A 26,999-nucleotide genomic window follows, 5' to 3' on the forward strand; every position below is an offset into this window, starting at 1 on the left:
CTTAAAACCTCTTTTGGGTCCTGGATCCAAACTATGCTCCAAATTCAAGATAAAATCCCTAATTTTCTTGGACAAATCAAAATGGACTTTTATACAGTAGTCTAAATTTTTGGGGTCCACAACTTGATCACAAGTAAAGCCAAATCATGACTTATGTATGTGTACGTTTATGGGGCTCACCTGTATAAGGCACAATCACCCAAATAAAATTTCAGAAATATACAAGGACTTGTTTTTCGATTATATACCATATTTGCCCGTCAGAGGGCCCAAGTTCAAACATCAGCCCACCCCTTTTTTTGAATAAAGTTAGTTAAATGCCCACCTGAAATTAAATTAAATCACATGAAATACATTTAATGAAGGAGAAAAGGACAAAAATGGACACAATCAGGTGAGTTATTTGTGATCTATTTTTTAGTTGTGATGAAATTAGACATTTCATTGAACTTGGCATTCCGACATACATATTGGCTATGCTCTTGCATCGGTCCAGCCCCTCTTCAGACAGAATGTCACATGGTAGGCCCTGGGCCCTCTGATGGGAAAATGGGGAATATTAAAAAATCTGAAATGAGAAAGCCTGGGAAGCATTGTGTTTTAACCCTCTGGAGTCGACTGACACGCCTCCGCGTCAAAAATCACATGACCTAATTAAGCGAATGTAGCACACACTCTGCTCCACTCTGTTTGAATGCGTGTTGAACGTGTGGGGGAATTCAACCTGTATACAGCTTTTTAAATTTTGTTAATAGGTATAACTGGATTTATGATTAATAGTTTACGCAGGTTTTTGTGGGGGGGATAATAAGCTCATATTTGCTGTGGGTTGTGCAGACATCCGCAGCACAACGACTCATTTCCTCATTCAACTGCAGGAGAGAGAGGACTGGAATGAAACAGGACTCCCTCAACTGCAGCAGGAGAAAGGGGTGTGTACCATTGGTGGAAAACTCAGGAGCTAACCAATCAAAATCACTAACTCCACATGGGTTTGATGACAACTCTGCATTTTGACGGGGGGGAGGAGCAGTGATGAGAGCAGCTCATTTGAATTTTCCCATAATGCTTTTCAGCACGTGTCTGTTTAACATCAAACCTTCATAATTTGTGTGTTACATTAAAACTAAAACATATACCTGATATTTTCACTTTGTCAAAATGACAGAGTTGCCATTATTTTCCCTAAACTGTCCGGAATTTGGTTTTAAAGGAAACCATGAGTGAAAGGTGCTTTGCACTTCATGACTCCTGGCCACTCTCTGAGTATCGGCATGTTAAAAATAAATGACATTGTTTTTGTTGTTTTCTTCTTCTTCTTCTTCTTCTTCTTCTTTGCAATAGCAGCTGGTCTGCCAACTTTTACGGTGAGAGGACTGGGTTTCTCACAGCACTCTGTTTATTGCAAAGCACACAACAGAAACTAACATGTAGGATTTTACGCTTTACAGATGTTTCTGACCATTCAGCTTTATCTCTATGCCAGCAAAAAAAAAAAAGAAGTTAGTGGACCGAACGTTATCAGAACTAAATTTAGCTAAATGGTCCGCTGATGGTTTTCAAAGTTAGCTGAAAGGCTAATCTGCTAACAAAAATGTTAGCTTCACTAATTAGCGGTTAGCAGATTAGTGGAACTGTGCCCGCCATTGACGGTGTGGACGGGGTAATGACATGTATGATACAGTGAGCCATAAATAGGGTTGCCAACCATCCCTTGAAAAACAGAATCATCCCTTATTTGGAAATAAAAGTGTGCGTTCCGTATTGACCTGAAACGGGACGCAGTTTGTCCCGTATTTCTGTGAGAATCAAAAAGTCTGTAAAATGTCAATGGAATTGACTGGCGCTTTATATGGAAACTTACGGTAAATTTGATCCCAGCCTCTCTCCTGCTCTTCACCAATGAGCTGACAGACACGAGTTGACGATACAGAATCACTCTTATCTCATTGGTCGAGGGACATCTGCTCGCAAGAAGATCCCGGACGAGAATCATGAGCCGACGATGGTCGTCGGACGACCATAGCAGCATGGCTGATACCGACACAGACACTGACACTGGCATTGCAGATACGCCTACGAACAGCAATGTCTGTAACGTCGTTACTCCTCCTTGAAAAAAAACAAAACAAAAAAGAAAGCAAAAATACATGGGCAAATGGGAAAAGGTGCGCGACAACAGCTATAAGTATTGTAAGTATTGTTTACTTTTTCAGACTTTCACTGTTACATTGTTGTGGATTATATTTTTTTGGTTAATTTATACACTTTTATAACAATAACGCGACAGAGAAAGATTTATTTTTAAAGACATTTTTTTATACTTTGAAGCAGGACAGGATGCTCATATTGAAATTGTAAGTGAAAATGCATTTTGCACTAAAAATAAATTGCTAAATAATAATTTGTTTTCCGCATGTTCATATCATAACAAATGCATGTGTGCATCTACTTAAATTCAGGGTCAAGTCAATAGTCAAATGGTTAAAAATCGTTTCACACACATGCTGGGAAGGGTGAAGGCAATGGTCAGCTGGCCGGTCCATGGAAATAGAGACTGGAATGGACGTCACGTGACTAGCGGCGTGCCCCACGGCGGCCATTACTGAGGGTGGAGAGAGACCTTGATCCTGTTAAACAGAAGCGATATGAGGAGAAAAAAAGCAGCCAGTGCTCCACCATCAACTGCACGAACCACAAAAACAAAATTCTCCAATACTAAAATGAACTGTACAAGAGCCTTAATGTAATTATGTAAAACAAATGTCTATTTTAAAGTCGTTATGCCGCAATTTAATGTCAGTATACTGAGACTATAACTCAACGCCATAAGTTCTTTTCATTAAGCTGCGTTCACATGTGGAAACAAAAATGTTTAAATATATTCATGTCTATATATATACTTGCAGCTGTTGTTTGATATGATATGTACATGGTGGTCACAGGAGGCATTTAAATTTGAACAGTGTGGTTGGAGGGGATGGAGGAGGTACTTTTTACCCTGACTGAGGGTCAAAAGTCATAAATTCTGAATGGCTTTATATCTACTTGTAATAAAATGTTAGTAAAAATCATATGTTGTTGTCATTAAAAGACTAGCAGTAATATTACAGTGGAAAAAGCAGCAAGATAAATGATCACAATGTCAAGGCATACTTCAGATTTATATTTTAATACATAAGGATTTTTTATCCAGGCATGTATGGGTTCATTAGAGCTTTTAATCAGCTTGAATACAGCTTACAAGGCTTCATTTATAAAAATCCATCGAGAATTATGATGACAGGAAAAAAAATACATCACAGTAAATGAACAGAATGGAATATTTTCCACAAATTTCCACACTTTACATAAAACATTTTTTCTACCTAGACATGTATGGGTTCATTAGAAAGAGCAATGAAAGGGCTTTAAAACAAGCCTACTTTTATTAAAATCTGTTAACAAATAGCGACAATAGAGCGAGAAAAGCAAGACAGTTTGTCGTAATTTCCCCAAATTTCTGCATTTTACATAAGTTTTTTTTTTTAACCCACACATGCATAGGTGCATTGGAAAGAGCTTTCAAAGGGCTTTGAAACAAGCCTACATTTATTAAAATCCATTAAGAAATAGTGACGCCAGTGCAAAAAAAGCGGTCAGTTTATTATTAATGAGCTGCACATTTCCACCCTTAGTAATGGCGCCTTCCTGTCCTGAGTGACGCTAATTGTTAGAGGCGCGCATGTCCATTCCACTCTATATTTCCATGGGCTGGTCAGCCCTGCCAGTGAGGTGTCCCTTATTTATTTTTCAAAGAGTTGGCAACCCTAGCCATAAACAAACACAGCAGCTTAAAAATCATATGGAGAGTTGTTGTCCATTTGGCTGCTCCCATTTTGTTTGGGGCCACCACAGCGGATACAGCCAGATCCGCATTGGCATTTGGCACAAGTTTTACGCCAGATGCCCTTCCTGACACAACTCCAGTGTAACCTAGAGAAACACACACAGCTGCTGGTGTTCCAAAGAGGTCTCCCATCCAAGTACTAACCAGGCCCCGCACTGCTTAGCTTCTGAGATCAGACGGGATCAGGCTGACACAGAGCAGACCAGCTGCTAAGAATCATATGGCGAGTAAAAAAAAAAAAAAAAAATCTTTTCAGTCGTATCTGAGGCAAAACAAGATTTTTTTTTTTTTTTGATTCACCATATGATTTCATTCACCATACAGTAGTGTTCAGAATAATAGTAGTGCTATGTGACTAAAAAGATTAATCCAGGTTTTGAGTATATTTCTTATTGTTACATGGGAAACAAGGTACCAGTAGATTCAGTAGATTCTCACAAATCCAACAAGACCAACCATTTATGATATGCACACTCTTAAAGCCCCGTTTACACACAGACAGTAAGAGCTCCCGGAAGCGTCCCGGAAGAGTTTTTGGCCGTCTTAAGGATCACACGCCATTGTTAACGTTGGCACTAGGGGGCGTGGCTTAGTTCCGGCTTTACCAGGAATCGTCGAAAAAATTATTCAACATGTCGAATAATTCCGGGAGCGCTCCCGGAGACCTCCCATGATGACAGCGACAACGCGAACAACGGCGTTTGATACTTTTTAATCGCCGTTTCATCCTGCCACTTCCTGTAGTGCCGCAGTTCTCGTCGCGCCGCAGTGACCAATCAGGGACTGAATATGTAGTGACGTGGAGATGTCTGGAGTTTGAAGATGTGAACATGTCCTGTATCTGGTAGCAGCCTGTGAGCAGGACTTATGTCTCTTTTGTCCTTTATTTTACAATCATGACAGAGTTTTTGGAGCGAGCAGCAGCACCACAGCAGCGTGGAGCGGAGTTTCTTTTTATTTTTATTTTACGTGCGTGCGCGCGCGAATCGTCCTGGAGATTATTTTGCTTATTAGCTACATAGCTGTATAATAAAGCAAATGGTGACTGGCTTCTAAACACAATTATGACAGAGTTTTTTGGGGGAAAGAGCGAGGAGCAGCCCCGCAGCAAACAGCAGCAGCAGGGAGCGGAGTTTCTTTTTTTTTTTACGTGCGCGCGAGCGAATCATCTGTAGAGAATATTTTATTAATTAACTACACAGATGTATAATAAAGCAAATGGTGACTGGTTTCTAAACACAATTATGACAGAGTTTTTTTTGGGGAAAGAGCGAGGAGCAGCCGCGCAGCAAACAGCAGCGGGGATCGGAGTTTCTTTTTTTTTTCCTGCGCGCGCTCCGCCCCTTTCCACCGCGAAAACAGCCGGAACTACCGTGAACTTCGGTCTATGTACTACTCGCTGACAAAACCGTCTATGTGTAACCTGGGCTTTAGACAATGAAATTGGGCTATTAGTAAAAAAAAAAAAGTAGAAAAGGTGGTGTTCACAATAATAGTAGTGTGGCATTCAGTCAGTGAGTTTGTCAATTTTGTGGAACAAACAGGTGTGAATCAGGTGTCCCCTATTTAAGGATGAAGCCAGCACCTGTTGAACATGCTTTTCTCTTTGAAAGCCTGAGGAAAATGGGACGTTCAAGACATTATTCAGAAGAACAGCGTAGTTTGATTAAAAAGTTGATTGGAGAGGGGAAAACTTATATGCAGGTGCAAAAAATTATAGGCTGTTCATCTACAGTGATCTCCAATGCTTTAAAATGGACAAAAAAAAAAAACAGAGACACATGGAAGAAAATGGAAAACAACCATCAAAATGGAGAGAAGAATAACCAGAATGGCAAAGGCTCACCCACTGATCAGCTCCAGGAAGATCAAAGACAGTCTGGAGTTATCTGTAAGTGCTGTGACAGTTAGAAGACGCCTGTGTGAAGCTAATTTATTTGCAAGAATCCCCTGCAAAGTCCCTCTGTTAAATAAAACATATGTGCAGAAGAGGTTACAATTTGCCAAAGAACACATCAACTGGCCTAAAGAGAAATGGAGGAATATTTTGTGGACTGATGAGAGTAAAATTGTTCTTTTTGGGTCCAAGAGCCGCACCGCAGACAGTTTGTGAGACGACCCCCAAACTCTGAATTCAAGCCACAGTTCACAGTGAAGACAGTGAAGCATGATGGTGCAAGCATCATGATATGGGCATGTTTCTCCTACTATGGTGTTGGGCCTATATATCGCATACCAGGTATCATGGATCAGTTTGGATATGTCAAAATACTTGAAGAGGTCATGTTGCCTTATGCTGAAGAGGACATGTCCTTGAAATGGGTGTTTCAACAAGACAATGACCCCAAGCACACTAGTAAACGAGCAAAATCTTGGTTCCAAACCAACAAAATTAATGCCTCGCAAATGTGAAGAAATCATGAAAAACTGTGGCTATACAACTAAATACTAGTTTAGTGATTCACAGGATTGCTAAAAAAAAAAAAGCAGGTTGAACATAATCGTTTTGAGTTTGTAGCATCAACATTTTTTACTAATAGCCCAATTTCATAGCCTTAAGAGTGTGCATATTATGAATGCTTGGTCTTGTTGGATTTGTGAGAATCTACTGAATCTACTGGTACCTTGTTTCCCATGTAACAATAAGAAATATAGTCAAAACCTGGATTAATCTTTTTAGTCACATAGCACTACTATTATTCTGAACACTACTGTATGTTCCCAAGACTTCAAATCAAATCAAATCAATTTTATTTATATAGCACCAAATCACAACAAACATTTGCCCCAAGGCGCTTTATATTGCAAGGCAAAGCCATACAATAATTACGGAAAAACCCCAACTGTCAAAATGACCCCCTGTGAGCAAGCACTTGGCGACAGTGGGAAGGAAAAACTCCCTTTTAACAGGAAGAAACCTCCAGTAGAACCAGGCTCAGGGAGGGGCAGTCTTCTGGTGGGACTGGTTGGGGCTGAGGGAGAGAACCAGGAAAAAGACATGCTGTGGAGGGGACTTTTTTCCACTTAAGAGTTTGTCACAAATGTGTTACAGTATCTAAAACATACCTTATATTATATAATATGTGTATGTCACGGACATGAACGAGCGACGCTCTTCGGCATCTCACCGTGTTATTTTTTGAGTAAATGCTTCAGGGGAGCATTAGCATGGCTAAAACCTTTCAGATTCTGGGGGCTTCGCTCCCCCCAGACCCCCCCCCCCCAATTACAGTCCTCTTAACCCCTGCCAGTTTAAGCATTTTTTTTTAAATGTAGATGTAAATTACTATTCAGACTTTTCAGCTAGTTGACAGTTGGGCTGTACAATATGGCCAAATTATCATATATCAATATTGTCATATCAGTATGATGTACGATGTGACTATGATTTCACACAAAGTGCAGCAACAGTGAAAATTAAACATTCTTAAACAAAACAGTAATAATACCACACTCATTTTGCACTCATCATAAGGTTAGGATGTTCCAAAAGTATTGGAACATTTGGAATTTCACACACATTAATTTGTTTATACCATTTCAAATACAAGAAATACAAAAAATCTAAAGAATAAAAATTTCTAAGATTATCTTCCTCAAACTGAAACTGAAAGCAAATCTTGAAAACTTGATCAGTTCGATTGCCAGGTTTCTTCAGACAAGTCAGGGGATGGAACATGAACATTTCCAAGTCACTGAATATGTCTTGGACTTTATTTACATGAATTATGAAGAAATACAAAGGTTTCCTTCACCAAAACATCAAATCTAGGCTTTCATCTCAAATGTACTTTCTGACAAATTGTAGCTAAACATTCAGGTCTTCTTTTTAAGAAAATCCTCCTTTACACCACTTCATCAGGAAGCTGTATTTTATATTTTTAATTAATTTACATCAAATTGAAGAGATTTGCTTTCAGTTTGAGTTTAAGGAAGATAACTTTAAATGTATTTATTTATTTATATTTGAAATGACATGAACAAATTAAAATGTGTGAAAGACGACGAAGAAGAGGAGGAAAACATTGCCACGAACAGCGGGAGAAGAAGAAAACTAGAAGGGTGGAAATGAGAGTGGGGACTTTGAATGTTGGTAGTATGACTGGTAAAGGGAGAGAGCTGGCTGATATGATGGAGAGGAGAAAGGTAGACATATTGTGTGTGCAAGAGACCAAGTGGAAGGGAAGTAAGAGCAGGAGCATCGGCGGTGGGTACAAGTTGTTGTACCATGGTGAGGACAGGAAGAGAAATGGTGTTGGGGTCATTTTAAAGGAAGAGTATGTTAAAAGTGTGTTGGAGGTTAAGTGAGTGTCTGACAGGGTGATGAGTGTGAAGTTGGAAATTGAAGGGGTGATGATGAATATCATCAGTGCATATGCCCCACAGGTAGGTTGTGAGATGAAGGAGAAAGAACATTTCTGGAGTGTGTTAGATGAGGTGGTGGAGAGTGTGCCCAAGCATGAAAGAGTGGTGATAGGAGCAGACTTCAATGGGCATGTTGGTGAAGGGAACAGAGGTGATGAGGAAGTAATGGGTAGATATGGTATCAAGGATAGGAATGGGGAAGGACAGATGGTAGTTGATTTTGCAAAAAGGATGGAAATGGCTGTGGTGAATAACTACTTTAAGAAAAGGGAGGAGCACAGGGTAACATATAAGAGTGGAGGAAGGTGCACACAGGTGGACTACATTCTCTATAGGAGATGCAAGCTAAAAGAAATCACAGACTGTAAGGTGGTAGCAGGAGAGAGTGTCACTAGACAGCATAGGATGGTTGTTTGTAGGATGACTTTAGAGGTAAAGAAGAAGAAGAGAGTGAGAGCTCAACAAAGGATCAGATGGTGGAAGCTGAAGGAGGAAGACTGTTGTGTGAAATTTAGCGAGCAGGTGAGAGAAGCACTAGTTGGAGGGGAAGCAATTTTGGACAACTGGAAAAGTACTGCAGATGTGGTGAGGGAGACAGCTAGGGCAGTACTGGGTATGACATCTGGACAGTGGAAGGAAGACAAGGAGACTTGGTGGTGGAATGAAGAGGTCCAGGAAAGCATAAGGAGAAAGAGGTTGGCGAAAACGTTTTGGGATAGTCGGAGAGATGAAGAAAGTAGACAGGAGTACAAAGAGATGCGGCATAAGGCGAGAAGAGAAGTGGCAAAAGCAAAGGAAAAGGCATATTGCGAGCTGTACAAGAAGTTGAATACTAAGGAAGGAGAAAAGGACTTGTACCGATTGGCCAGACAAAGGGACAGAGCTGGAAAGGATGTGCAGCAGGTTAGGGTGGTAAAAGATGCACATGGTAATGTGCTGACAAGTGAGGAGTGTGTGCTGAGAAGGCGGAGGGAATATTTTGAAGAGTTGATGAATAAAGAAAATGAGGGAGAGAAAAGGCTGGATAATGTGGTGAGAGTAAATCAGGAAGTAAAAGAGATTAGCAAGGAAGACGTGAGGGCTGCTATGAAGAGGATGAAGAGTGGAAAGGCAGTTGGTCCAGATGACATTCCAATGGAGGCATGGAAATGTCTAGGAGAGATGGCAGTAGAGTTTCTAACCAGATTCTTTAATAAAATCTTGGAAAGTGAGAGGATGCCTGAGGAGTGGAGAGGAAGTGTGCTGGTTCCTATTTTCAAGAACAAGGGTGATGTGCAGAGCTGCAGTAACTACAGAGGCATAAAGCTGATCAGCCACAGCATGAAGTTATGGGAAAGAGTAGTAGAAGCTAGGCTTAGAAAACAGGTGAAGATCTGTGAGCAGCAATATGGTTTCATGCCGAGAAAGAGCACTACAGATGCAATGTTTGCTCTGAGAATACTGTTGGAAAAGTACAGAGAAGGACAGAAAGAGTTACATTGTGTGTTTGTGGACTTAGAAAAAGCTTATGATAGGGTGCCAAGAGAAGAGTTGTGGCATTGTATGAGGAAGTCTGGAGTGGCAGAGAAGTATGTTAGGGTAGTGCAGGACATGTACAAGAATAGTGTGACAGTGAGATGCGCAGTCGGAATGACAGACTCATTCAAGGTGGAGGTGGGATTACACCAAGGATCAGCTCTGAGTCCTTTCTTGTTTGCAGTGGTGATGGACAGGTTGACAGATGAGATCAGACAGGAGTCCCCATGGACTATGATGTTTGCAGATGACATTGTGATCTGTAGTGAGAGTAGAGAGCAAGTTGAGTCTAGTCTGGATAAGTGGAGATATGCTTTGGAGAGAAGGGGAATGAAAGTCAGTAGAAGCAAGACTGAGTACATGTGTGTGAATGAGAGGGAGCCCAGTGGAATAGTGCAGTTACAAGGAGTAGAAGTGGTGAAAGTAGATGAGTTTAAATATTTGGGGTCAACTGTTCAAAGTAATGGAGAGTGTGGTAGAGAGGTGAAGAAGAGAGTGCAGGCAGGGTGGAGTGGGTGGAGAAAGGTGGCAGGAGTGATTTGTGACCGAAGAATATCAGCAAGAGTGAAGGGGAAAGTTTACAAAACAGTAGTGAGACCAGCTATGTTGTATGGTTTAGAGACAGTGGCACTAACAAAAAGACAGGAGGCAGAGCTGGAGGTGGCAGAGCTGAAGATGTTGAGATTCTCTTTGGGAGTGACAAGAATGGACAAGATTAGGAATGAACATATCAGAGGGTCAGCTCAGGTGGGACGGTTTGGAGACAAAGTCAGAGAGGCGAGATTGAGATGGTTCGGACATGTGCAGTGGAGGGACCCAGGGTATATAGGGAGAAGGATGCTGAGGATGGAGCCACCAGGCAGGAGGAGAAGAGGGAGACCAAAGAGGAGGTTCATGGATGTGCTGAGAGAGGACATGCAGGTGGTTGGTGTGACAGAGGAAGATACAGAGGACAGGGTGAGATGGAAACGATTGATCTGCTGTGGCGACCCCTAACGGGAACAGCCGAAAGACAAAGAAGAAGAAGAAGAAATACCAAGTGTTCTAATGCTTCTGAGTACAGTTGAGAAACACTCCGTGGCATGTGTATTTTTAAGTGAAATGCATCATTCTGGTGTCACTCAGAGAGCAAAATTAAGAGATTATTTAAGTACTTCCGACAGCAAAATTAAGACGTTATTTAATCAACAGCTGCCTGCTCGTTTAAAAATCACTGGAGAAACAAAAATATATAAGACAACCCAAATTAAAGGAGAAATGCTGTTTTTAACAACTTGGACCTTATTTCTGGTATAAAATACAATATAACTTTGGTGTCCTTATTAGTCCACGGTTCAAAGATGTGTTGAGTTCAAATCTGAGGCAAACAATTTTTCTTCTTCGACTGAGGTGGATTAGAACTTTTTTGTGGTGCACAGCACCAACTACTGGGCAGGAGGAACCTAGCAATCAATGTGACTCACTGATTTCAAAATACAGCTTTGTTCAACCAGACGTGCGGTACGGTGACATGTCAATTATCTGTGTCTAATCAGATTTCAGGTGAGTCCAGTGCGACCCTGGCCTCCACTCTAGCTCCACCCATCCTAGGAAGTGTTCTACATTTGACATTTCATGTTTGACTCTGGACTCAAAATTTGGCACTTGTTACAGTGTGTACTTGCCACTGAATTCCCGCGAGATTCCATGGAATCTCGTCTGTCATTCCAGGAAGTGTCGATCCAGGAAGTATTTGACATTTGACATTTCCTGTTTCACTGTGGACTCAAAATTTGGCACTTGCTGTTTGCCGTTCCCTGTACCATACAGCGACCTTTGCGCCACTGTGCGGCACTTCATTCGTATAATGATTTTGTCCAATAAGTGTAGATAAGAATATGTTTTGGCTCGAAATTAGGTAAATATATTTGCTTTGATTTTGCGTTTTTCTTGCAGTGCATTGATTTGTTTTAGCACCACTCAGCTCACGCTCACCAGGCAATCAATAGTTGCTATTGTGGTGATACAAACGTCTAATTGTTGATCTAAAGTCTGACTTTTATTTCCCATCTCTGCTGATTCACTGACTGGTTTTTGGGTAATACTCAGAAAATTTGCTTAATTTTTCTTTAATCATTGGAACATTAGCTGTGTTGGTTTGTAACTATCTGTTTCTTGGTGTTTTTGTGTGGAAGCTAATTTCACAGTTTAAAGTGTTTTATAGCTGCGATTACAGGGCTCATTAATCAAATCCTCAATATTCCATCCACCATAATGTGAAAGACAAACACTGGTGCCTTTTCTCTGTAATTTATGGCTCCCCAGAGATCTGAGTGAAACATTATTTCAAGATTTTTCTTTTTTTTTTTTCTTTTTTTTGTCTGACCTGCTTTGACATCATATCAGTGACGCTTTGCTGCAGTTGCAGAACCTGAACAGCCCAGATGAGAAAAGCCTCATAAATCTGATGGACTGGCAGCGTTTGCCTGCAGATAGATTACTGAGCCCATCTGTAATTGAAAGCACACAGGTTTGGATTCTGGCATCAGATCGTGTTTATCCAGCAACTGTTTTATGGCTGTCATGGCAAACCCATTCTGCATCTGTTTGTTGAAATATATCTCTATCATTTCACAAAATCAGTGTGGGATTTCTATAAAACTCTGGATCGTGTGTGAAAGCTTTCAAGTAGTGATGTCCTATGTTATTTAATATTGAGTATCTACCAATACTTCCTTGAAACTTGCACAGAGCACACTGCAAGTACATTAAATTCAATCAGTATATATGCTTGATGACTGAACAACTCTGGAGTGCATTAAGAAACAAACAAAAAAAAAAACCCTGACTGGTTCTTTACCCTCTGGAGTCGAGGAATTTTTGAATACTTTTGGTTTTACCATTATAATTTACCTTATAAAATGGTTTACTTTGCCTTGTTTGGTGTCATTTTTGTCAGCACAACCTCACCTGTGTGACTTTTTTTTTTTTTCGTTCTGACATACTATTAAAACAAAGTTATATACAACTGTTTACATTAAAATACAAGAAATGCTTCAGCCATTTTTTGTACAACTATTTACAATTCAATAAGATGCGACAAAAAATATTTGTGCCACTCAGAAAAACAATTCCAGTCCTCCAAAAGACTCGTCTTGTGTTGAACATCACAGGTCTGACACTTAATCCTGTTATCCACTTGGGGGCAACATTGGCCCCTTGGAGTTTCTCTTCCTCAATCTGATTGACATCTCCACCCACGTGAGGGGAGGAGGGATCGATGCACATGTGGTCAGTGGTTTTTCATTGGTTGATGTCATGCATTTTCCACCAATGATAAATGGGAAAACATTTTATTTCCACCAGCCAGAGGTGTCAAAACAGGCAGACATTCACACGCGCCTCAAAGGCAGTGTGCTTCCACAACCAAATACGTGGGTCTGTGAACATTTTATTTGGCTTTGGCTGTGCCTTTCCCACCAAATTTCTGGACTTTTCCACCAAATGATAAAGGGAAAGTCATGGTTTTGTTCCCCTTGTAAAGAGGAGGAAAGAGTGAGAGAATCTCCCGTTTGTGCATGTGCTGGACAAAGTGATCGCATGAAGAGGTGCTAACACATTAACATAATATTCAGGAAAAAGCCTGGCGAAAACTATTAATCATTATTCAGGTTTTACTGGGTCCATCAACAAAATTTAAAAACTGGTATATAGGTTGAACTCCGTACTTTCAACAATCAAATGGAAATTGATGGTGTGCGGAATTTGATGGGAGGACTGCTTAATTCAGACATATAACTTTGATGCGTATCCGTGTCGAACGACTCCAGTGGGTTATTTTTTTTTAAGCTAAATAACATATTAGGCTGATTTTTTTAAATACGGCTTTCATGAATCCACTTCATGTAGCATTGACGTCATATTCACCTCAAAGAAAGGAGGATATAATTACTGTGTTTTTAATTCTGACCATTAGGTGTCAGTAATGATAGTTTAACATGTAGTAAGATGGAAGAAAAGACAGACTCTCATGGAGTTGGTGGTGATAATGTGCTACCAGGTTGACAACGTCCTATAAACTCTTCAGAAGAAGAAGAGAAGGCAGTAGACAGAGAAGGCAAAACAAAAATCTACACAGAAACAACAAGGATTGAAGCATCTTTTTAAAAATCAACCGTTTTCATATTTGAAGTGAAGCAGAGCATAGATATGTTCTTAAAATGCATCAGCATGCTGCTGGTGTGAAAGATTTGAATGCAGTAGTGGCAGTTAGCTCTGTCGACATGTCTCCTCTGAAACTGACTGAGCGGATACCGCTCTTTGAGAATGGATTAGGACAGGTTTTTTTGGGGGGGGTTTTTTAAAAACACTGGATTTGAGCATTGATCCATTTGAATGAACATTTTGTTTGTTTGGCTCTCACCAGGATTACTCAACACCTGTTTAACTGATATTAAACAGGTGGTTTAATATCAACCACCAGTAGCCAACCACCTACTGGTGGTTGGCTCTCACTGCGGTATTGTATCACTTCCTGTTCCGGAGCACAGCGGTGTTTTTCTGTATCTGTTAGCTGTTTAATCTGCGCAGTTAGATTGATCTAGTTATCTAGATTACGATTTGTTTCCCAGTGTAATCTTTACATGCCTTAACTAAAGCACTCATTCTGCTGAATCACCTCTAAATTATTTACACATTATTCACTTTGCGTGTTTTTAGGAATCCGCTAGCTTAGCGTAGCTACTAGCTCTTAGCCGATTTAGCATGGCAGCTTCTCCTGTCTCTCCCGCACTTTTCTGCTCTGGGTGTGAAATGTTTAGTTATTCCTCGGCCTCCTTTAGCAGTAATGGTACTTGTAATAAGTGTAGCTTATTCGTAGCTTTGGAGGCCAGGCTGGGCGAATTGGAGACTCGGCTCCGCACCGTGGAAAATTCTACAGCTAGCCAGGCCCCTGTAGTCGGTGCGGACCAAGGTAGCTTAGCCGCTGTTAGTTCCCCCCTGGCAGATCCCGAGCAGCCGGGAAAGCAGACTGACTGGGTGACTGTGAGGAGGAAGCGTAGCCCTAAACAGAAGCCCCGTGTACACCGCCAACCCGTTCACATTTCTAACCGTTTTTCCCCACTCGACGACACACCCGCCGAGGATCAAACTCTGGTTATTGGCGACTCTGTTTTGAGAAATGTGAAGTTAGCGACACCAGCAACCATAGTCAATTGTCTTCCGGGGGCCAGAGCAGGCGACATTGAAGGAAATTTGAAACTGCTGGTTAAGGCTAAGCGTAAATTTGGTAAGATTGTAATTCACTGTCGGCAGTAATGACACCCGGTTACTGCCAATCGGAGGTCACTAAAATTAACATTAAATCGGTGTGTAACTTTGCAAAAACAATGTCGGACTCTGTAGTTTTCTCTGGGCCCCTCCCCAATCAGACCGGGAGTGACATGTTTAGCCGCATGTTCTCCTTGAATTGCTGGCTGTCTGAGTGGTGTCCAAAAAATGAGGTGGGCTTCATAGATAATTGGCAAAGCTTCTGGGGAAAACCTGGTCTTGTTAGGAGAGACGGCATCCATCCCACTTTGGATGGAGCAGCTCTCATTTCTAGAAATCTGGCTAATTTTCTTAAATCCTCCAAACCGTGACTATCCAGGGTTGGGACCAGGAAGCAGAGTTGTAGTCTTACACACCTCTCTGCAGCTTCTCTCCCCCTGCCATCCCCTCATTACCCCATCCCCGTAGAGACGGTGCCTGCTCCCAGACTACCAATAACCAGCAAAAATCTATTTAAGCATAAAAATTCAAAAAGAAAAAATAATATAGCACCTTCAACTGCACCACAGACTAAAACAGTTAAATGTGGTCTATTAAACATTAGGTCTCTCTCTTCTAAGTCCCTGTTGGTAAATGATATAATAATTGATCAACATATTGATTTATTCTGCCTAACAGAAACCTGGTTACAGCAGGATGAATATGTTAGTTTAAATGAGTCAACACCCCCGAGTCACACTAACTGTCAGAATGCTCGTAGCACGGGCCGGGGCGGTGGATTAGCAGCAATCTTCCATTCCAGCTTATTAATTAATCAAAAACCCAGACAGAGCTTTAATTCATTTGAAAGCTTGTCTCTTAGTCTTGTCCATCCAAATTGGAAGTCCCAAAAACCAGTTTTATTTGTTATTATCTATCGTCCACCTGGTCGTTACTGTGAGTTTCTCTGTGAATTTTCAGACCTTTTGTCTGACTTAGTGCTTAGCTCAGATAAGATAATTATAGTGGGCGATTTTAACATCCACACAGATGCTGAGAATGACAGCCTCAACACTGCATTTAATCTATTATTAGACTCTATTGGCTTTGCTCAAAAAGTAAATGAGTCCACCCACCACTTTAATCATATCTTAGATCTTGTTCTGACTTATGGTATGGAAATAGAAGACTTAACAGTATTCCCTGAAAACTCCCTTCTGTCTGATCATTTTTTAATAACATTTACATTTACTCTGATGGACTACCCAGCAGTAGGGAATAAGTTTCATTACACTAGAAGTCTTTCAGAAAGCGCTGTAACTAGGTTTAAGGATATGATTCCTTCTTTATGTTCTCTAATGCCATATAACAACACAGTGCAGAGTAGCTACCTAAACTCTGTAAGGGAGATAGAGTATCTCGTCAATAGTTTTACATCCTCATTGAAGACAACTTTGGATGCTGTAGCTCCTCTGAAAAAGAGAGCTTTAAATCAGAAGTGTCTGACTCCATGGTATAACTCTCAAACTCGTAGCTTAAAGCAGATAACCCGTAAGTTGGAGAGGAAATGGCGTCTCACTAATTTAGAAGATCTTCACTTAGCCTGGAAAAAGAGTCTGTTGCTCTATAAAAAAGCCCTCCGTAAAGCTAGGACATCTTTCTACTCATCACTAATTGAAGAAAATAAGAACAACCCCAGGTTTCTTTTCAGCACTGTAGCCAGGCTGACAAAGAGTCAGAGCTCTATTGAGCTGAGTATTCCATTATCTTTAACTAGTAATGAGTTCATGACTTTCTTTGCTAACAAAATTTTAACTATTAGAGAAAAAATTACTCATAACCATCCCAAAGACGTATCGTTATCTTTGGCTGCTTTCAGTGATGCCGGTATTTGGTTAGACTCTTTCTCTCTGATTGTTCTGTCTGAGTTATTTTCATTAGTTACTTCCTCCAAACCATCAACATGTTTATTAGACCCCATTCCTACCAGGCTGCTCAAGGAAGCCCTACCATTATTTAATGCTTCGATCTTAAATATGATCAATCTATCTTTGTTAGTTGGCTATGTACCACAGGCTTTTAAGGTGGCAGTAATTAAACCATTACTTAAAAAGCCATCACTTGACCCAGCTATCTTAGCTAATTATAGGCCAATCTCCAACCTTCCTTTTCTCTCAAAAATTCTTGAAAGGGTAGTTGTAAAACAGCTAACTGATCATCTGCAGAGGAATGGTCTATTTGAAGAGTTTCAGTCAGGTTTTAGAATTCATCATAGTACAGAAACAGCATTAGTGAAGGTTACAAATGATCTTCTTATGGCCTCGGACAGTGGACTCATCTCTGTGCTTGTTCTGTTAGACCTCAGTGCTGCTTTTGATACTGTTGACCATAAAATTTTATTACAGAGATTAGAGCATGCCATAGGTATTAAAGGCACTGCGCTGCGGTGGTTTGAATCATATTTGTCTAATAGATTACAATTTGTTCATGTAAATGGGGAATCTTCTTCACAGACTAAAGTTAATTATGGAGTTCCACAAGGTTCTGTGCTAGGACCAATTTTATTCACTTTATATATGCTTCCCTTAGGCAGTATTATTAGACGGTATTGCTTAAATTTTCATTGTTACGCAGATGATACCCAGCTTTATCTATCCATGAAGCCAGAGGACACACACCAATTAGCTAAACTGCAGGATTGTCTTACAGACATAAAGACATGGATGACCTCTAATTTCCTGCTTTTAAACTCAGATAAAACTGAAGTTATTGTACTTGGCCCCACAAATCTTAGAAACATGGTGTCTAACCAGATCCTTACTCTGGATGGCATTACCCTGACCTCTAGTAATACTGTGAGAAATCTTGGAGTCATTTTTGATCAGGATATGTCATTCAAAGCGCATATTAAACAAATATGTAGGACTGCTTTTTTGCATTTACGCAATATCTCTAAAATCAGAAAGGTCTTGTCTCAGAGTGATGCTGAAAAACTAATTCATGCATTTATTTCCTCTAGGCTGGACTATTGTAATTCATTATTATCAGGTTGTCCTAAAAGTTCCCTAAAAAGCCTTCAGTTAATTCAAAATGCTGCAGCTAGAGTGCTGACGGGGACTAGAAGGAGAGAGCATATCTCACCCATATTGGCCTCTCTTCATTGGCTTCCTGTTAATTCTAGAATAGAATTTAAAATTCTTCTTCTTACTTATAAGGTTTTGAATAATCAGGTCCCATCTTATCTTAGGGACCTCGTAGTACCATATCACCCCAATAGAGCGCTTCGCTCTCAGACTGCAGGCTTACTTGTAGTTCCTAGGGTTTGTAAGAGTAGAATGGGAGGCAGAGCCTTCAGCTTTCAGGCTCCTCTCCTGTGGAACCAGCTCCCAATTCAGATCAGGGAGACAGACACCCTCTCTACTTTTAAGATTAGGCTTAAAACTTTGCTTTTTGCTAAAGCTTATAGTTAGGGCTGGATCAGGTGACCCTGAACCATCCCTTAGTTATGCTGCTATAGACGTAGACTGCTGGGGGGTTCCCATGATGCACTGTTTCTTTCTCTTTTTGCTCTGTATGCACCACTCTGCATTTAATCATTAGTGATCGATCTCTGCTCCCCTCCACAGCATGTCTTTTTCCTGGTTCTCTCCCTCAGCCCCAACCAGTCCCAGCAGAAGACTGCCCCTCCCTGAGCCTGGTTCTGCTGGAGGTTTCTTCCTGTTAAAAGGGAGTTTTTCCTTCCCACTGTAGCCAAGTGCTTGCTCACAGGGGGTCGTTTTGACCGTTGGGGTTTTACATCATTATTGTATGGCCTTGCCTTACAATATAAAGCGCCTTGGGGCAACTGTTTGTTGTGATTTGGCGCTATATAAAAAAAAAATTGATTGATTGATTGATTGATTTGGACTGCACTATATCAGGAGAACATACCACGATCGATAATGCTGGCAAATAATAATGAACTGAATGCTGCAGATTGCGGGTCTTTGGCGTTATTGCTGCTAACAATGATTTATAATTTATCTGTGTGCAGATCATCCAAGACCGCGTGCTGCAGCACGGCTCCAGGAGCAGCTTGATGTGGAACAGCCACCCTGGGGGACTCTTTGCTCTGCCACAGTACTCTGGATACCTAGGAGACTTCCCTTTCTACTACGCCACACTAGGTCAGTAGTACACATACACACACACACAAACAGACACAGCTGCACAAGCAGCTGTTAAAAAACTGCAAAGAGCCCCAATGAACCAATCAATAAAGATTAGTGTTAAAAGTTTCTCCAAAGATTTGCTACTCATCCATCATTCCACAGCCAAATATTCTGTCACATGTTTTTGTCTCGGCAGCAGAAATATGGCCGTCACCTCTGATCCACTACTGTGGCTGCGTCTGGCAGCAAAGTGGAGCGGAGGAATGAGCCTTTGACGGATGTTTGCATTAGTCCTGCTGACACAACAGCCCGTCCATCATTGGTTTTGAGTCAGCACTGCTACCGCTGCCGCCGCTGCAATGAGAGCAATTCTTCCTGTTACGGTTCAGCAATGGCGAGTTTTCCCCGCCACATATTTGTGACCCCGGGAGCTTCTCCATCCATCGCTTCTTCACTCTATCATCGTCCGCCGCTGCCAGGCTGCGGGAAACAGACACACACTCATACGCGCACAGATGGCGAGAGTAAATATGCTCAAAATCAGCTGATGCATGCCTGAGGTAGAGAGCTGAGATCATAATGGACAGGCACGGCGACAGGCACAGATTACCACACCGCTAAATTTATTTGTTTGTCAGAGAGCCAAAAGTTCAAGGTGGATGATGAGTGAAATCAAACGAAGTGAGTTCTCGGATACTCGCAGTCGTGATATGAACCAGACGCACAGCGGAATCATTGGGGCCTCAAATAATGGCAGCAGCCCTAAACCTGTTTATTTTGTTGTTAGCATTTAGCTAACAAGAGGAATTTTGTGAAACATGGTGCAAGTCCTTGTTATAGGTTGGTAATACGCATATTATCATATCGTTCAAGTTGGGCCCATTTTACCAGAGTTATTGCCCTTGATTAAAAATCAACACTCTGTCAGTTTCATGAGTTCTTGTATGTTGAAACAAGAGCAATCAGAGTTTTCTGACATCCGCCAATCCGGATCCAGATCACTTCCAAAATTCAGTGGCGTCTTCCGCAAATTTGGTGAGAACCCGTGAAGTAGTTTTAACGTAATCCTTCAAAGCGTATATAAAGGGAAATCTTGATCCAGAATCTGGATTCGGATCCATATCACCTCCAAAATTTAATAGAGTCTTCCATGATCTAAAATCTATCTCTCGTGCAAATTTGATGAGAATCCATGAAGTAGTTTTGAAGTAATCCTTCAAAGCATATATAAAGGGAAATCTTGATCCAGAATCCAGATCTGGATCACCTCCAAAATTTAATGGGTTCTTCTATAGCCTAATATCTATCTGTGGTGAAAATTTAATTAAAATCTGTTCAGTAGTTTTGACGTAATCCTACTAACAGTCAGACAGAAAGACAAATTTATAAATGCCGATGATTTTATTAGGTACTTGGTGGACGTAATAAACTTTTACATGGAATTTCATGTAATTTGGTATAAATCCTTGTTGTAGATTGATAATGCGCATTTTGTAATACTGTCAGTACAAGACTGACACATTTTGGTGAGTTATGGACCTTGATTAACAAACCTAGACACTGCCAGGTTCATTAGTGGTTGTCTGCATTCTGAAATCAACTCTTCTCACACTTTAGGAGGAATTTTGTGAAACTTGGTATGAGTTCTTTTTATAGGTTGGTAATAGGCATAGTGTAATATTGTACAAGATTGACACATTTTAGCAGAGTTTTGGCCCTTGATTAACAAACCTAGACACTGCCAGTTTCATGAGTTGGTGCCTGCATTCTGAAATCACCTCCTTACATATTTAGGACAAATTTCATGAAAATTGCTACAAGTCCTTGAAATGTTATCAGAATGTGGCAAGCACTTGTCCCAATGTAGCATTTGCCAGTGGGGCTATTGTGCTCTCAGAGCTCTCTTGTTTTTTTCACTCACTGTGAGCCCATATTTCACTAAACAGCATAATCATTAAAATTAGGTCTAAGGCCGGGTTCACACGGCAGGATAATTAGGCCGATATCAGACCCGATCTTCCCCTTCCAACAATCTTAAGGACACCCAAACAGTTGTGATGTCGCTAAAGATAATCTTATCAGATATTCCTGTCGGAAGGACGTTAGGGGCGCTCCGATCGCAGAACGGGGATATTCAACATGTTGGATTTTTTTGGCCCAATATTGCAGCGTATGTGGTGTCCTCTGACCAAAACGAACACGCAGCCTGCTGAATGTGACATGCACCCAATCAGAAAGCGAGGTGATGGATGCACGGAGCGGAAAATAAAATCAAAACAACTGTTCTGAGTAACAGCAAGTCCAGTGGTCGCGCTGTCTCCACTCCTTTAAAGAACGCCTTTTCTTTTTCTTTTTGTATTGTTTTTTTTTCCCCTCGGTTTTAAATAGTCTACAAAGTATCTCCGTTTGTTTACTCTGAAGTCACGTTTAGTCTCGAGAGATTTCGCGAGATTTCTTGTCTGAGCTGGGAATGTTCATGTGTGAAATCTGTTCGTGTGTGGTGTTGTTGTCCTTACTGTGTGGCTGAACACCACACACTGTACTTTTTTATCTTCACGTGTGTGGTCTCTCAGGTTTCGGAAACCAACAGATAATTTTAAAATCCTGTCATGTGAACCAGGCATAAGTCAAAATGTCTTTTTTCAGTAAAAGAGTTAAATTACGAGTTATCTTAGCTAATTATAGGCCAATCTCCAACCTTCCTTTTCTCTCAAAAATTCTTGAAAGGGTAGTTGTAAAACAGCTAACTGATCATCTACAGAGGAATGGTCTATTTGAAGAGTTTCAGTCAGGTTTTAGAATTCATCATAGTACAGAAACAGCATTAGTGAAGGTTGCAAATGATCTTCTTATGGCCTCGGACAGTAGACTCATCTCTGTGCTTGTTCTGTTAGACCTCAGTGCTGCTTTTGATACTGTTGACCATAAAATTTTATTACAGAGATTAGAGCATGCCATAGGTATTAAAGGCACTGCGCTGCGGTGGTTTGAATCATATTTGTCTAATAGATTACAATTTGTTCATGTAAATGGGGAATCTTCTTCACAGACTAAAGTTAATTATGGAGTTCCACAAGGTTCTGTGCTAGGACCAATTTTATTCACTTTATACATGCTTCCCTTAGGCAGTATTATTAGACGGTATTGCTTAAATTTTCATTGTTACGCAGATGATACCCAGCTTTATCTATCCATGAAGCCAGAGGACACACACCAATTAGCTAAACTGCAGGATTGTCTTACAGACATAAAGACATGGATGACCTCTAATTTCCTGCTTTTAAACTCAGATAAAACTGAAGTTATTGTACTTGGCCCCACAAATCTTAGAAACATGGTGTCTAACCAGATCCTTACTCTGGATGGCATTACCCTGACCTCTAGTAATACTGTGAGAAATCTTGGAGTCATTTTTGATCAGGATATGTCATTCACAGCGCATATTAAACAAATATGTAGGACTGCTTTTTTGCATTTACGCAATATCTCTAAAATTAGAAAGGTCTTGTCTCAGAGTGATGCTGAAAAACTAATTCATGCATTTATTTCCTCTAGGCTGGACTATTGTAATTCATTATTATCAGGTTGTCCTAAAAGTTCCCTAAAAAGCCTTCAGTTAATTCAAAATGCTGCAGCTAGAGTACTGACGGGGACTAGAAGGACAGAGCATATCTCACCCATATTGGCCTCTCTTCATTGGCTTCCTGTTAATTCTAGAATAGAATTTAAAATTCTTCTTCTTACTTATAAGGTTTTGAATAATCAGGTCCCATCTTATCTTAGGGACCTTGTAGTACCATATCACCCCAATAGAGCGCTTCGCTCTCAGACTGCAGGCTTACTTGTAGTTCCTAGGGTTTGTAAGAGTAGAATGGGAGGCAGAGCCTTCAGCTTTCAGGCTCCTCTCCTGTGGAACCAGCTCCCAATTCAGATCAGGGAGACGGACACCCTCTCTACTTTTAAGATTAGGCTTAAAACTTTCCTTTTTGCTAAAGCTTATAGTTAGGGCTGGATCAGGTGACCCTGAACCATCCCTTAGTTATGCTGCTATAGACGTAGACTGCTGGGGGGTTCCCATGATGCACTGTTTCTTTCTCTTTTTGCTCTGTATGCACCACTCTGCATTTAATCATTAGTGATCGATCTCTGCTCCCCTCCACAGCATGTCTTTTTCCTGGTTCTCTCCCTCAGCCCCAACCAGTCCCAGCAGAAGACTGCCCCTCCCTGAGCCTGGTTCTGCTGGAGGTTTCTTCCTGTTAAAAGGGAGTTTTTCCTTCCCACTGTAGCCAAGTGCTTGCTCACAGGGGGTCGTTTTGACCGTTGGGGTTTTACATAATTATTGTATGGCCTTGCCTTACAATATAAAGCGCCTTGGGGCAACTGTTTGTGATTTGGCGCTATATAAAAAAAAAAAAAAAAAATTGATTGATTGATTGATTGAGTATAAGAGAATAAAAAAAAAATTTAAGTTGAATTTTAAAAAGATGGCATCTGTATAAGTGTGACCAATATTATTTTTATTTTTGCTCAGTCTGGGTTCCGGATTTATCATCTCATCTCATCTTTAACCGCTTTTCCGGGTTCAGGTCACGGGGGCAACATTTAAATATTTAAAAATATTAATTAAATCACTTTCAATATGACATTTAGAATAACATGGTTGTGATGAAACATCACTATTTTAAGTAGAACTACAGGAATGAATTGATCATTAATCAGTTATTAAATGAATCGCCAACTATTTTGATAATCGATTAATCATGAATTTTCTCTTTCTCTTCTTTCTGTGAAAGATTTCTGGTTTCTTTCCTCTTCTCAGAATAGATTGTGTATCTTTGGATTGTGGACAAAACGAGACATTTGAGGATGTCTTCTGGGATTTAGGACAAACTGATCAATGTAGTTTGCCATTTTGTGACATTTTATGAATCTAACAACGAAATGATTACTTGAGAAAATATTTGATATTTTAATTGATAATATTTTCATAATAATTTATCATATTCACTTCTTGTGCCTTAATTTTATGCTTACATTTGGTTATTTTTCCTGATTGAACCATGTGCACGTGGTGAGTTTAAGAACTGTTGCAAATTTGGCTACCCAATAATTTATATTTTTAATGTCTGACATTGAATAATAGGTTTCATTTTTGGCAAAATATTTTTGTTTTCTATTTTTTTAAGAAAATGTTCCTTTGAAACCCACAGGCAAATTGATGGATTGACAGGATTAAGTTCTGGAGCTGTTGGTGACATTTTTAATGGACTAATATAGGATGTGATCACTGGCGGTTCCAGCCCATTTCACCTTGGAAGTGCAGGAGGGAACCAGATGTTTTCCACACAAATGTTGTTTTATTAACTGATTTTGGGGCATTAATATTCAAAGCACAATAAATTTGTCATTTTCCGGCTGTTTTAAATGTCAGACTTGGCAAACTGTCATTAATGAGGCGAGACTGAAGACTTATAGAGACAGCACCTGTCTGTTGGTAAAAAATACTGCTTTAACATCTGTGTTTATCCTGCTGAGCCCGGGGATGCATGAGCCGTCTCACGAGATCAGCAGTATGGATTTTATTTTTGCAGTCTAAAGGAAGGGGTGGGTCTTGGTAACAAAGTAAGTTCTTTCAGGCCCTGCAAGTATCGTGAGGTCAGTGTGACGCTAATCACCATACACAAGTATCGAATGTCATTTGGAAAAAACATCAACTAGCATAGCACCTAATTAATCGTTACCTGCTGAGTACATTTATTTGTGCACATATAAAATCTACAAATCTGCCATTAATCCAACTACATCCTGTCTAATTAAGATAGCTAGCTTGGCTAGCCATTGTTTCGAGTAGCTAGGCTACTTAGCTTGCAAGTTAGTTAATTGAATAACACATTTACAGTTATGTAAATTGCAAAGTATTTGTGCTATCCAGTCTTTGTTTAAAACTGGCTAAAACCTATAATGATGTGTTTTGGAAAGTAGATTACTGTGGTAGAGCAGTATTTTCAAAAATTTAATTGAGTGAACAGGCTACCTAACATGGTAGCATTTCCTTTTTTACCATTGCACATTTCTGTTCTTTTGTATCAAAGGTGAGCAGTTATCAGTATGAATATGCTTTGTACACAAATGCATGTGTTAGAGTTCCCAGTGTTGAACTTGATGCAAAATATCCACAGGGAAGATGTGATTGGGCCAATTACAGCTAATTATACATTCCAAAAACTGAAATCTTTGTAAAGGGACTGTTCCACAGAGCGCCGTTCCTTCCAGTTGAATCCTGAATAGGAAATCTGGGCATGTTTTGAAGAACCATAGTAACGTCTCGAGCTGTCTTTGTCAGTCTTGAACAAGCTTGATGGTACTAGTAATAGTTACGGCCATCATGGGTAACAGATTTGAAATTGGGGTAAAATGTTCTAACAAAAATTTCCCCCAATTTGCAAAATTGGTGCTAGTGCGTGGCAACTTCCAGGTGTTCGTAGTCTCAACAGCTTCAATTATGTTCGAGCATCTTTAAACTGGGTAATCAGAGTCAGTACGGCTTGAAACTTATTTGATCGTGATCCATCTGGTTAAAAATTTACAGCCGAAGCAGCGTTTGTTGTAATTCTTGGAAATTTGTTCCTATTCATGAAAATTCAATAAGGTATATTTTATATATGATATTCCAATTGTAAGGTGGAACTATGCTAGTATATAAAGGTATATCTAAATATCTAAAAGGGAGAGTAAAATAGGAGAGTAGAAAAGAGTAGAGTGGAGCGACTTAGGTGCCTGGTCTTGAGAACCAGGGATGGTAGGTGGAAAAGCTTTTTTATCCCATGGGAACTCTCCCTACCCACCTAAGTGGCTCAAGAAAAAGTATATATAATATAATAAATAATAAGACATAAGAAAGATAAGACATCACAGGAGAAGATTGTAGTATAGGTAATTTAGTATGTAGACTAGTAGTAAAATTAAATATAGTTAGTAGGCTAAGCTATAAATCTGGTATTTTATTATAGAAACAGAAGCTATGAGTGTATGAGTGTATTGGTATCTATCTAAAGTAACTCTGCTAGCATACTATAGGAAAATAAAAACTATAATCATTATGCTATCAAATGGAATTGTAATTTTAATCTCCATAACAAAATTGAAAATCAAAGATCTTCTTATTTATTTGTTTATTTAATTAAATGACCTCACAGCCTACCTGCAATACCACTGCCGCCCACACATTGGAAATCTCTGCAGTAGAACAGCCCTGGAAGCCCTGGACAGGGGGTGGTATCCAGTTTGAGTATTTTGATTTGTATTTATTTTATTTTATTATTATTTATCTATTTATTTTTTATTTGCTGTTTTGTGAGACAACACATTTACAACTGCCTTGTCTTGGGCACAGATCTCCCCTGACTGCTCTGTAGAGCCGCCACTGAATGTTATTGTTTCACATGCAGGTGCTTAAAAACACTGCCAACTACTGTATTATTATTATTATTATTATTATTATTATTAATGAATGAGTGTTGTTTACCCATTTTAATCCACTGTGCATTTTTCATCCAAAAAGTAGTTCAATGACAGAAAGGAGACTCCTCTGGCGTTGCCTACCTCCTCTCTGCCATGCTTTGTTGGTTTGGGTTAGATTAGATTTAAATTAGGAAAAGTTGAACGTCCTCTATGAGCCGTCTTGCTCGATATCTTATTTCCTGCTCATTTTCAGCCTCGATTACTCTCCTCCACCATCAAGTCAGACTGATTTAAAGTCACATCAGCAGTTACCGCTCCGCTCATTGGCTTGCAGACACAGCCGACGGCTTTGCAAAATGAAGGAGACTCTCTGTTTTCAAAACACATTAAAG

The 26,999-nt window shown here is 40.1% G+C and overlaps 1 protein-coding gene across 1 annotated transcript in view; it reads left to right on the forward strand.

Moving 5' to 3' along the window:
- The window catches only part of ext1b (exostosin glycosyltransferase 1b), a 313,407-nt gene that overhangs the window by 245,901 nt on the left and 40,507 nt on the right, over positions 1-26,999 (forward strand). The window contains exon 5 of the mRNA XM_034161301.1: positions 19,029-19,161. Coding sequence (XP_034017192.1) covers positions 19,029-19,161 — 133 coding nt within the window. The remainder of the gene's footprint in view (positions 1-19,028; positions 19,162-26,999) is intronic.

Source organism: Thalassophryne amazonica, chromosome 20 (genome assembly GCF_902500255.1).
Source record: "Thalassophryne amazonica chromosome 20, fThaAma1.1, whole genome shotgun sequence".
Lineage (NCBI taxonomy): Eukaryota > Metazoa > Chordata > Actinopteri > Batrachoidiformes > Batrachoididae > Thalassophryne > Thalassophryne amazonica.